The 10,823-nt window shown below is 41.9% G+C and overlaps 1 protein-coding gene across 1 annotated transcript in view; it reads right to left on the reverse strand.

Annotated features, from left to right (window-relative positions):
- Positions 1–18: 18 nt before the first annotated feature.
- atic (5-aminoimidazole-4-carboxamide ribonucleotide formyltransferase/IMP cyclohydrolase) overlaps positions 19–10,823 on the reverse strand; it is an 11,025-nt gene continuing 220 nt past the window's right edge. Inside the window, exons 2-15 of the mRNA XM_080426184.1 lie at positions 10,344–10,470; positions 9,444–9,587; positions 6,131–6,219; positions 5,891–6,042; positions 4,803–4,959; positions 4,469–4,594; positions 2,643–2,750; positions 2,261–2,346; positions 2,039–2,128; positions 1,824–1,949; positions 1,579–1,671; positions 1,308–1,490; positions 620–775; positions 19–357 (exon numbers count right to left, since the gene is read on the reverse strand). Coding sequence (XP_080282310.1) covers positions 238–357; positions 620–775; positions 1,308–1,490; positions 1,579–1,671; positions 1,824–1,949; positions 2,039–2,128; positions 2,261–2,346; positions 2,643–2,750; positions 4,469–4,594; positions 4,803–4,959; positions 5,891–6,042; positions 6,131–6,219; positions 9,444–9,587; positions 10,344–10,470 — 1,757 coding nt within the window. The 3' untranslated portion in view covers positions 19–237. The remainder of the gene's footprint in view (positions 358–619; positions 776–1,307; positions 1,491–1,578; positions 1,672–1,823; positions 1,950–2,038; positions 2,129–2,260; positions 2,347–2,642; positions 2,751–4,468; positions 4,595–4,802; positions 4,960–5,890; positions 6,043–6,130; positions 6,220–9,443; positions 9,588–10,343; positions 10,471–10,823) is intronic.

A 10,823-nucleotide genomic window follows, 5' to 3' on the forward strand; every position in this document is an offset into this window, starting at 1 on the left:
AACAACATGCAACACAAGTACTTCTCAGTGAGAATTTATTCAAAATTTCACAGCAGAACATGAACATTGCTTTGAATAATCAGTAACAGTCATCAGGAATGTAACTATGTGTAGGGATGAAGTGTTTGTGCATCACAGTGTTAAGATAGGAATGTCTAAGCTTAAGGAAATGTTGCAAAAGCATGTTAGGGAGAAGAAAAACATGTCAGCAGTTCAGGACGACCAGTGGGGAGATGTTCAGTGGTGGAAGAGACGTAGGTTGGTGTGCACCAGAGTGATGCCCTGATCGTTACAGGCATTAATGACCACCTCGTCGGCTGCGGAGCCCGCTGGGGCAGCAATGTATTCAACACCACTCTACGGAGACAAGAGGGGTGGGGGATCAACAAGGTCGGTTACACAAGCAGCTATTTAGGGTTCAATCTCCCATATTATAGTTGTTAAGACAGTCCATACTTGAATAAAGGCATGCGAGAGCACAGTAGAAGTATAATACAATTTTGAGAGACAGATTACAGTACAGGTATGAATTGAAAACAAGAACTAATCTAATCTCTCATGCTCTGGACTTTTCTTTGGGTTTCACCTGCCCAGAGTGCCTGCAAATTGAGTTGCTTACCCGTTTGGCGCGGTCTACATTGTCTCTGAACGGGAAGAAAGCGTCAGAGCTGAGAGCCACGGCCTGGAGAGAGCTTATCCAGTTCCTCTTTTCAGTCTCCGCCAGTGGCTCAGGAACCTCCTCAAACATGGCCTTCCACAACTCCAGGTCCGGGCCCTGCCACCATTCAAAACATACCATTAAGCGATTCACACATCTTATCCAATCCAAATGTTACGATTTGATTAAGGGGAGATGTAAATATATCACAGTTGAAATAGAAACCACCCTTCTTGGTGGTTACGGGTTAGTTGGCGGATCAGACCCGGGTCACATGGGGCTATCACTGAACTATCCAAAAGATCAAAGACGGTCCCATGTTGGAGCCAGGGGACAGTGCTGGCCAGAAAACAACCACGCAAAGAGTGGCAAACACCAGGGTTTGTGTGCCAGCAATGTTATGGGAAACAAGTAATTAGGCCATATCTGTATCTGATGTGCCAACTAAATGAGCTCTGACTACGCTCAAATTCCAAGTGCAATAGACAAACCGGGACTGATTGTTCACATAATTCATATCATATGCTCCAATTTAATTTGTCCGTGACATAAATTATATGTCTAGACGTGCCAAACCTAAATTCCATCTCGCTTGCCCATCCAGTCTGTGAAGTATGTTTCTGTGTTCATGCGTGTGTTCACCCCTTACTTCTCCGATGGTGCCACTGACATACTGGTCAATAGCATTGGCCATCTCTGCCCGCTTCACACCACTGCGGAACTTCATGGAAAGAACACGCGGATGATGTCTCAGCCACCAGTTATCTGCTTTGTCGCCCGCAAGCCGAGTGCAGTGGATGCGAGACTGCTGACCTGCGCCAATGCCAATTACCTGTTGGCAAAAAATATATATTTTTTAAATTCCGTACTCCTCCTCAGATTCCACACCCTTTGCCCTCCATCCTCGTGGTAATATGTACCTGTCCATCCTTTGCATAACAGACAGAGTTGGACTGGGTGTACTTGACAGCGATGCTGGCCACGATGAGGTCTCTCACAGCGTTCTCAGAGAGCTGATTGGGACACAGAACAAATTGGCTCATGATTGACATAAAATACTGCAGACTGCCTTGATAATGGCAATTGGCAAATACATATTAATTTGGAGGTCCTTGACATGAAAATGTTTTGAGAACCAGTGCTGTACATGGAATCAAATACTCACTGAGCCCTTGGAAACAACGTTGCTGAAGAGCTCCTTATCGATGAGGGCTCCGTTTCTCTTTTGCTTGAGATAGAGACCAAACAACACTCTCACCTCAGTCTCATCAGGCTCATAGGCTGGGTCCATCTAAGAGAGGAAGAAGGCTCTTTAACAAAAAAAAACACATCCCCAAATTAATAAATCACCATACAGGAAATCATTATTTTGTTTCCCACCTGAAGAACACAGTAGTTGCCGTTCTTCTTCTTGGAGAGGATCTTGAGGGCCTCTTCTTCATATCCAGGGGCAATGATGCCATCAGACACCTGAAATCAGTTCACCAGATATACAGTCACCAAGCAGCAGCAGGTTGTCACCTGGATAACCTTTTTATATGCATTTCATTCGTAAGCCTGTCAAACTCCATACACTAGGACAATGAACATATGAAATCTAACCTCTCTGGATATGATCCTGGCGGTGGGGACATCACACACATCTGAGAGAGCAATGAAGTCTCCAAAAGATGACATCCTGTCTGAACCTAAAGGAGAGTCAGGACAAATTCAAAACGGGGATAAACAAAAAAAATTACTGTTGAAGTAGTCAGCAGTCTACATTTTAGAGCCAGACCGATATATCGTTTTGGTTGATATATTGGCAGTTATCTGACCACAGTTTATTTGTTTATTTGCTTATATGTTGTTAAAAATAGAAACTGCAATCAAATCTACATTTAAAAAAAATAATTTTTAACTTATTTACAAAGTTTCTGTCAAAACATCTGTAATGGTCATCGGACCGCAAAATCTGGCATTACTAGATATGGCATCTTCTGACCTCTAGCCCTGGCGTAAGCTGTGGCCAGCGGTGTGAGGTCCTTCAGCAGATCATTCACCATGCAAACTTTGGCTTCCTCCTCACTCAGAGGAACTCCCACGGCAGCACCTTTACCACAAAAGGAAGAAGAAATGCATGAATTTGTTTACCGAATGGCTTTCATTGGTATGCATGATTGCTTACAGGGTAGTATTGTGCACTTCTCTCATGGCAACACTTAGAATGAGATCAGTTTGCAGGAGTATACTCAGGATGCATTGCACGAACAGCCAGAGACTGCGTGAGTTTAGGCCTTAGTTTAGAGATAATAATAATAATAGCCATTTCATCCCACAGGGAAGTTCCGTTTTCAGCATCACCCAGCTAAAGGCAGGTACAGACTGCAGGACCTTAACGTGGTCGGGGGGTCATCTGATCGTTAAGCATAACACACTGCAGGAGTGTATTTCTTGAAATCGGCTGTCATAATATCGTTGTGGTCTTCACAACAGGATTGATCCCCGACAAGGGCTGACACACTGAAGGATAGTTCACTAGGATGCTCTCTCCAGAGTTATCTCTCTCTCTCTCTCTCTCTCTGCGGTCAGTGACAGCGTTGCCATGTCCGCTTATTATAAGCGACTTTGGGCTTGTTTTTCTGTAGAGTTGCTTGTAAATATTGGTTGTTGCGGGGTGCATTTTTTGGGCTTATTTGTGTAGTTGCTTATTTGGCCTTGTTTCCTAATGTTGTTTAAACCAGTGGTTTAAACAACACATAATATGTATTTGTCCGCAGACCCCCCTTCTGTAAATATGTTGTGCCATCATAGACCCCCATACAAGATTTGTGTGGATTTGGAAAATATTCCACAATTTTCTCAAGATTTTTCTTTGAAAATAGCTGCGACGCGTTGTGAGCTTGTAGATCGGCTATTTTCAAATATCCAATGTATTTGTAAATAGGTTTAAAGTGCTCAAGTGGCCTTTTCTTGGGCTTGTTTTCATAGACCTGGTTGCTTATTTCTCTCGCAACATCTGGCAACGCTGTTCAGACAGCGTGCACATGCTGCATACACACACACGTCTCACACACACACAGAGCTCGCTCTCGCTCTATGTCTCTGTGTGTCTCTCTCTCTCTCTCTCTCTCTGTACAATTCCTCTAAAATAAACAGCCCACCAGGCTCGCTCACTCTCTAATTTTGTTTTATAATGTTAACTTAATACAGGACTGGACGGTAATATTGCGGTAGGGACTGTTTGTTGTGGTCAGATCCAGCGACGCCCCCCTAGCCACGGTGGCTGTAATGTGCTCTCATTGGCTGTAGCGTGCATCTCCTCGCAAGGTGGTCGCAGCCCCGTTCATATTGTATGATATTGTCTGCTGTCCTGTCCCAGACAGAGCTGAATATCTAACATGGTAGTTATCTGAAAACGGTCGGAAAGCCGTCGCAGAGCGGATTATCGCGCCCATATCGTCTCGCGGTGCCTTTCACACACAGCGAGCATTATCTCGCAGATCAAAGGCCGATCTGCGTCAGATCGGGAGGTTTTGTCGGCGAGCGCCAAAAAATGTCGGCGACAGCAATATCGGACCCAATCTCCTGCAGTGTGTACGGGCCCTTAGTGCTTCTCAAGTGAGCTTGTAGATCATATGCTATGTTCGCCTTTTTCTTTTTTTTTTGGACAATGTCATGACCAAAATAGGGACACAAGGGTGAAAAGTGGTTCAAGTAGGATTTTGGGAGAGAGGTTAATAACTAAGATTGGGGTTTGTTTGTCTCCACACATGCATGCTGGGTATCATACTGCTAAACTATCCATTCTAATGCCTACGTTTCTCTCACCAGCAGGGCTGACATGTTTGAAGGAGGTTGCAGCAGCCATGCCCAAGGCAGTCTTTAATTCTCTGACCAGTTGCCAGGCATTGAGTGCGTCACACAGGTTGATAAAGCCAGGAGAGCCATTGACCACTGAAAAAGGGAATGATATGCAACGTGAAGAATGGATAGTTGTCACACGAGCAAATGGACATCAACAAGAGACAACTGACCTGTAGCTTTAATATAATACAATTGAATAACACATTACTATTATTGCTTCATTAATCTTTATTATAATCATGCAAAAAGTCTAACTTTTCTAAACAAAGTTTAGTTTTTCAGTTTGTCCGTGCTGTACCTGTGAGGGGGAGAGAAGGCCGCAGTGTGTACAGCTGAGCAGGTGCTTGGTGGGGGTTCATGCCATAGCGTAGCGACAGCTGGGAAACACCACGGCTATACTGGCCACGGAAGTACTCAGAGATGGCATCATCGTACTGTGCTGTGTGTGTAAAGGCCTGAGCAGGAAAGCATAGAAAGTATTATGTACACAAAGAACAGGCTGACGAAAGGTATTGTGTTCTACAGCTGAGCCAACTGACCAGTCAGTAGTATCAACTTTTAGTCATTATTTGATATTACCAGTTGACGATTTAGCTTTGTTAAAATCGGGTTTGTTACAAATGAAGTACTTCTCTGTTGTGTACCGTTTATACAGATATAGACCATCCAAGGACACATTTGTGTGTTTGTGTATGTGTGTGGGGTGCGGTGGGGGTGGTTTTAAAAAAAGTTAAAATGTATATCCATTCTGCTCAACATGCAGCTTATGGGTAAACCAAGAGGTAAAAGGTCAGAGGTAGAAAGGCAGGAGATAAACTGACTCCACACACTAGCGATAAAGACCTGTCTAGGACTTTGTTTTGCACTGACCCTCACTCTAGGGCAAACACAATAAAAATAGAGTAAATGAAGAGAGGGGCTAAAATTCCTCAGGGTCAGTGAGTGCACCTTATGACTGAGGTCCATCCATGATAAAAGTCTCAGTAGCATTACTTGGTCACAATTGATTATTTGAAGGCAGTCAACTTATTGACCAAATTCACTGACTTTTGAACCAGAGCCACTGACCTACTTACGTTTCTGAATGTCTATAGTGCCTTTTATCCAAGGCGCCTTACAGTGTGCATTTACATGCGCTACAATACACCGAAGACAGTGTATTTTGTCCCACTATCTATCTATATCTATATGAAAATCTGCACATCAGAACAATAGGATTTAGGTTAAAAGTTCCAAGTTTCCCTTTAAGACTGCATTTTGAGCAGATAATGCCAATTATTTCTCTGCACTTGGAAACAGAGGGAGACAAAAATCTCCTGCATGAAAATGTGCCAAAGAATTAACACAAAAACGAAGACAAAATTTTAACAGTTTAAATGTTGTTACTTTGAGCGCCAACGTCCTGCGTGTTTCATGGGTTGTGTCATTGCCTTCTGAACCCTCCATCTCTGTGGCAACCAATGAGTAGTCAGCAGGGTCACACACAATAGTGACACGGGCATGGTTCTTAGCTGCTGCTCTGAGCAGAGTCACACCACCTAGGAACACAGAACACACAGTATTATATGCAGTACAAGCTCACATGCGCACGCACACACACACACCTACACATTCATCACCACTCACCAATATCAATCTGCTCCACAGCATCTTCGACTGTAACATCGGGGCTAGAGATAGTCTTCACAAATGGATAGAGGTTACACACCACAACCCTATAAGGACAAGCACAAACAGATTTTACACTTGTGCTGTGCTACAACATGTAGTTTTATAATATGTAAGGAATAATGAACAGCGAGGCGGTCATTATTATGACAAATAAACTCAGACAAGATGATTCAAGGTCCTGCGTCACCCTGTTATGGTTCATCTCTCAATAATTAATTCATTACCCTGCTTATTGCATTGCAAAAAAAAAGTACAACCAAAATGAATGAATTCATTAATTTAAAAATTATTTCATTGCTTGTGCTAAATAAAATAGTCCATTTGCTTCTCCAGTTAAAGGGGAATTTTGGACTAAAGTTTTCTTACCTTTTCTATGACGTTATGATATCTTAGGATGAATGGTACAGTAGAAAAATTTCATAACTCCACCCGAGTTTTTTTTGGTGAGATCTGACGTTCATAGTGACAGAACACTATGCAACCAAAAAAAAAAAAAAAAAAAAAAACAGAAGTCTCGCTAGACGAGATTGAAATCTCGAGATTTCAATCTCGTCTAGCGAGACTTCTGTTTTTTTTTTTTTTTTTTTTTTTTTTGGGGACACTGGCCCTCATTTATCAACGCGGTGCAGCCCAAATAATGGGCGTAGAGCGAGATCACCGCACCTTTCGGCATTTATCAATATATCCTGACGTGGGCTTCATCCTACCGTACACTGAGATCTCACGTCTGGTCGAGACCAGTTGTTGACGTTGGCTGCGCCCGTTTATTCCATTCTAGACCTGCGGAGCAGCATTGTCTGACTGTCTGACAGGCATCTGGACACATAATCCACTCCTAAATGTATATCTACACACTAATAATTAATCCCTGTGAAAATATAACATTTTATAAAGTAATTTAAACAAACTGCTTTAACAGTCATTCAGTTGCATTGGCTATTTTAAAATAGCAGATCTGCAAGCTCAAAAACGGGTCGCATCGCGACGCGTTGTGAGCTTGTAGATCTGCTATTTTCAAAATATACGAGCGCTTTTGCGTCGGGACTCGGGAGTCCCGCGGTCGGGACTGCCGACGATCTTTTCATGGACAGTGAGGTGTACAAACTTACAGTAACTTGTCCTATGTTATGGAGTTATGTCATAGAGAGTTACGAAGTCTACAACCTGACTGGGTTAAGGATATAAACCCGACGCTCCAATCTCTTATTAACGTGGCGGAATCACTGCCGCGGAATGACTGCCGCCCGTCCGAGTCTCACGGGGAATATCCTACATGACTGCTTGTGCACTGCTCGGTATGGGTTAAATAAATTAATATACAAACGTATTCCATTCATGGCGATGTGATTGGTATCATAATATGTCATTCATGTAGGCTACAAGCCTAAGTGACAAAGATTGTACCGCTACGGATTACATGAAAGACACAGTTGGGCGTGTGCGTGTGCGTGTGTGTGTGACTTGACAGGCAGCGAGGCGAGGCGATCGGGGGAAACTCTTTCTTATTGGCTTTTGATGTCTTTGGTCGTATTCTGATTCTTCTTCATGTCGTAAAATCGGGGCGTTTTGAGAATATTTAAGGGCGTGTTATTTAAATGACGCTCGTTTTCAGACGTGAGATTTATCAAAGCTCCGACCTGATGTACGCCAGGATTGGCTGTGTAGGATCCGTTGATAAATGTGACTTTGACGTTGGTGTACGCCGAATATATGGAAAAATATAAGCCGGTTTATACGCTGCGTTGATAAATGAGGGCCAGTGTTCTGTCACTATGAACGTCAGATCTCAAAAAAAAAAAAAAAAAAAAAAGCTATTAAAATATGTGATCTAACCTAAGGCCTATCCGCGCACCTTTTAAGCTGTGGCGGCTCAGGGGTGGAGTTATGAAATTTTTCTACTGTACCATTCATCCTAAGATATCATAACGTCATAGAAAAGGTAAGAAAACTTTAGTCCAAAATTCCCCTTTAAGAAGTGTTGTGAATGAGCGGATTGCGAACGGTCTGTTACTGAACACAGCGGTCTGCGATCAAGAAATAACTGACCGCAGAATGCCGTGATTGGCCAATCCAAATATTCGAGAATATACAAAAAAATTAAAAAGTGTTTTGCATGTGAAAGCTGCCCCACCATTTCAGCTGCAGAGCTGTTCTCAATACAGCCAATACACAATCCTCCAATCATTTAAGTGCAAAGAGCAAACATTTCCCATCAGAGGTGCAATAATCAACTTGGCCAGCTCCAGAAAATGTTTCCCCATGTTCTCACAGATCTTTCAGATTTTAGCTTTGGGAGGGTTATTCATGTTCAGAAATACTGACACAATCATCAACGAAATGTAGTTTAACTTTAGGCATGTTATCTTTTACTGTATGCATCTTTGTTAAATGTCCATTTAGTAAGAACTCAGATCAAAGTGAATCAGTTCAAAAAGCCTTTGAGACTTGGGGGTCATATGATAATATTAATCAAAACAAGCAACTGGTCCATTATTAACAGGCCATTTCACAAAACGCATGCATCCCATACTTATTTCTCAGTAAAAAAAAAACCTGATAACCAACTTAACCTCCACCCTCCACATGCACTCGGCAAACAAAGAAGCTCCTGTATGGACCAATTAGATACCTCTAGGGCAGCGGTTCCCAAACTTATGTGGATCAGGGGGGCTCACTTCAAAATCTTGGTTGGCAGGGTGCATTTTTAGAGTTGTTTATTTTAATGATGAATCTATTGTGTGTATCACAATGAAAACAAATTTTAAGGTTTTAATTGAATGATTAAGGTCATTTTCTTAACATCAATTGTGTAATATTAATGTTATATTATCCTTAAAAACTGTGTTTTGCATATTATCCCATTAAAACCGAGAAAGCATGTCATTTTAGATTTTTGCGTTGGCTATTCAAAAATGTGCAGAAATACGAGCTTGTACATCTGCTATTTTTGAACACTTTTGAAAAATCTTGAAAGAACTACTGGTTTAGAAAGCATCTGTAGAATCGGCCTCAGGCCTTAATGGGTTATTTCGCACTTCCAATATCCTCACAACCCAACACTGAACAAGAAGAGTCACAAGACGTGCTTGTAGGGACAGCAGTCTTTCAATTAACCACTAAGTTAATTTGTTAGGCATGCCTCCGTGACTCCACTACACCACAGCCGGTACTCTAACCAACTTCGCTAGAGCCTAGAGCTGTCAGAGTCTGTGTTAATATCTAAGGAAATTATGCAGAAAGAGCATTTTACATCCAAGATGTGTTCTACCTGACCAAGCTGTATCCCAGCTTCTCCATGTCTGCTGTGTCCGACGGGGTGTTCCTGGCCAGTATACCTGCATGGACCGCAGGATGCAGAGTCTTCACCCTGCCTCCCAGCATCTCTGGGTGTCCAGTCAGCTCTGAAACATCCCTGCCACAAAAAGGAGAGAAACGTGGATATTCTATTTTTTACAATATCTTCCCCCTCATCTTTTTGCTCAATTCAAATGTCCTTTTATAATCCCGATCTTTTGCTTAATGTTTTATGTAAAGCACAATGAATTACCTTGTTGAAATGTGCTATAATATAACTTCACTTGCCTTGCCATAGATCAAAGTGACTGCCACTGGCCACTGATTAGCAGTCAGTTATTCATACTGCATGCCTACCTAACGGACCCGGTACAATATCAATATAGTTTATATCTAGGAGGACAGTGGTGGAAAGTAACTAAGTATATTTACTCAAGTACTGCATTTAAGTACAATTTTGAGGTACTTTACTAGAGTATTTCCATTTTTCAATACTTGTACTCCACTACATCTCAGAGGCAAATATTGTACTTTTACTCCACAACAATGATTTGAAAACTTTAGTTACTTTGTTGATTATTATTACAAAACATTAATTAACCACTTCAGCCCTATATATAGCCTATATATACACTTTGGCAATTTGAAAATAGTCAATCTACAAGCTCAGTGAGCTTGTAGATCTGCCATTTTCATAAGTGTATATGCATTTTAGCCATTTTGAAAGCATTTTGAGTACATTTTTATGCCAAAACGTTTGTACTTTCACTCAAGTGAATTTTGAATGACAGACTTTTTACAATGTTGTATTGATACTTTTACGTGAGTAAAACATTTGAGTACTTTTTCCCACCACTGTAGAAGGATGACCCACCTTACAACCAGTCCAGCATCGCGCAGTGCTTTGGCTGTGCCACCAGAAGCAACCAGAGACAGACCCACGTTCACCAGTCTTTTGGCAAAGTCGAGCAGTCCAGTCTTGTCTGAAACACTCAGGAGTGCTGTGGTAGTTGTCAGATAAAACAAAGAGAGAAGGTTTGTATTTGTCCAGACAGTGCCTCGGCTAATTTCATTCACAATGCTGAGTTTAAAAACATGTGAGCAGTGGTGTAAAAAACTACGTTTGTACTTTTACTCAAGTACATTTTGAATACGGGACTTCAACTTGTAACAGACTATATCTACATTGCAGTGCGAGTACTGTACTTCTTCCATCACTGCATGTGACTCAACTTTCACAACACAAGCCAGCCACGTTTTGCAGGCTAACATTAGCCACACTGTCTGCCACAATACTCATCACGATGATGCAGAAACAGGCCTACAGTTTCATAGACGACAAGAAACAACAAAT

The sequence above is a fragment of the Gymnoscopelus braueri genome (genome assembly GCF_963280865.1).
Source record: "Gymnoscopelus braueri genome assembly, chromosome: 1".
In the NCBI taxonomy this organism is placed as follows: domain Eukaryota; kingdom Metazoa; phylum Chordata; class Actinopteri; order Myctophiformes; family Myctophidae; genus Gymnoscopelus; species Gymnoscopelus braueri.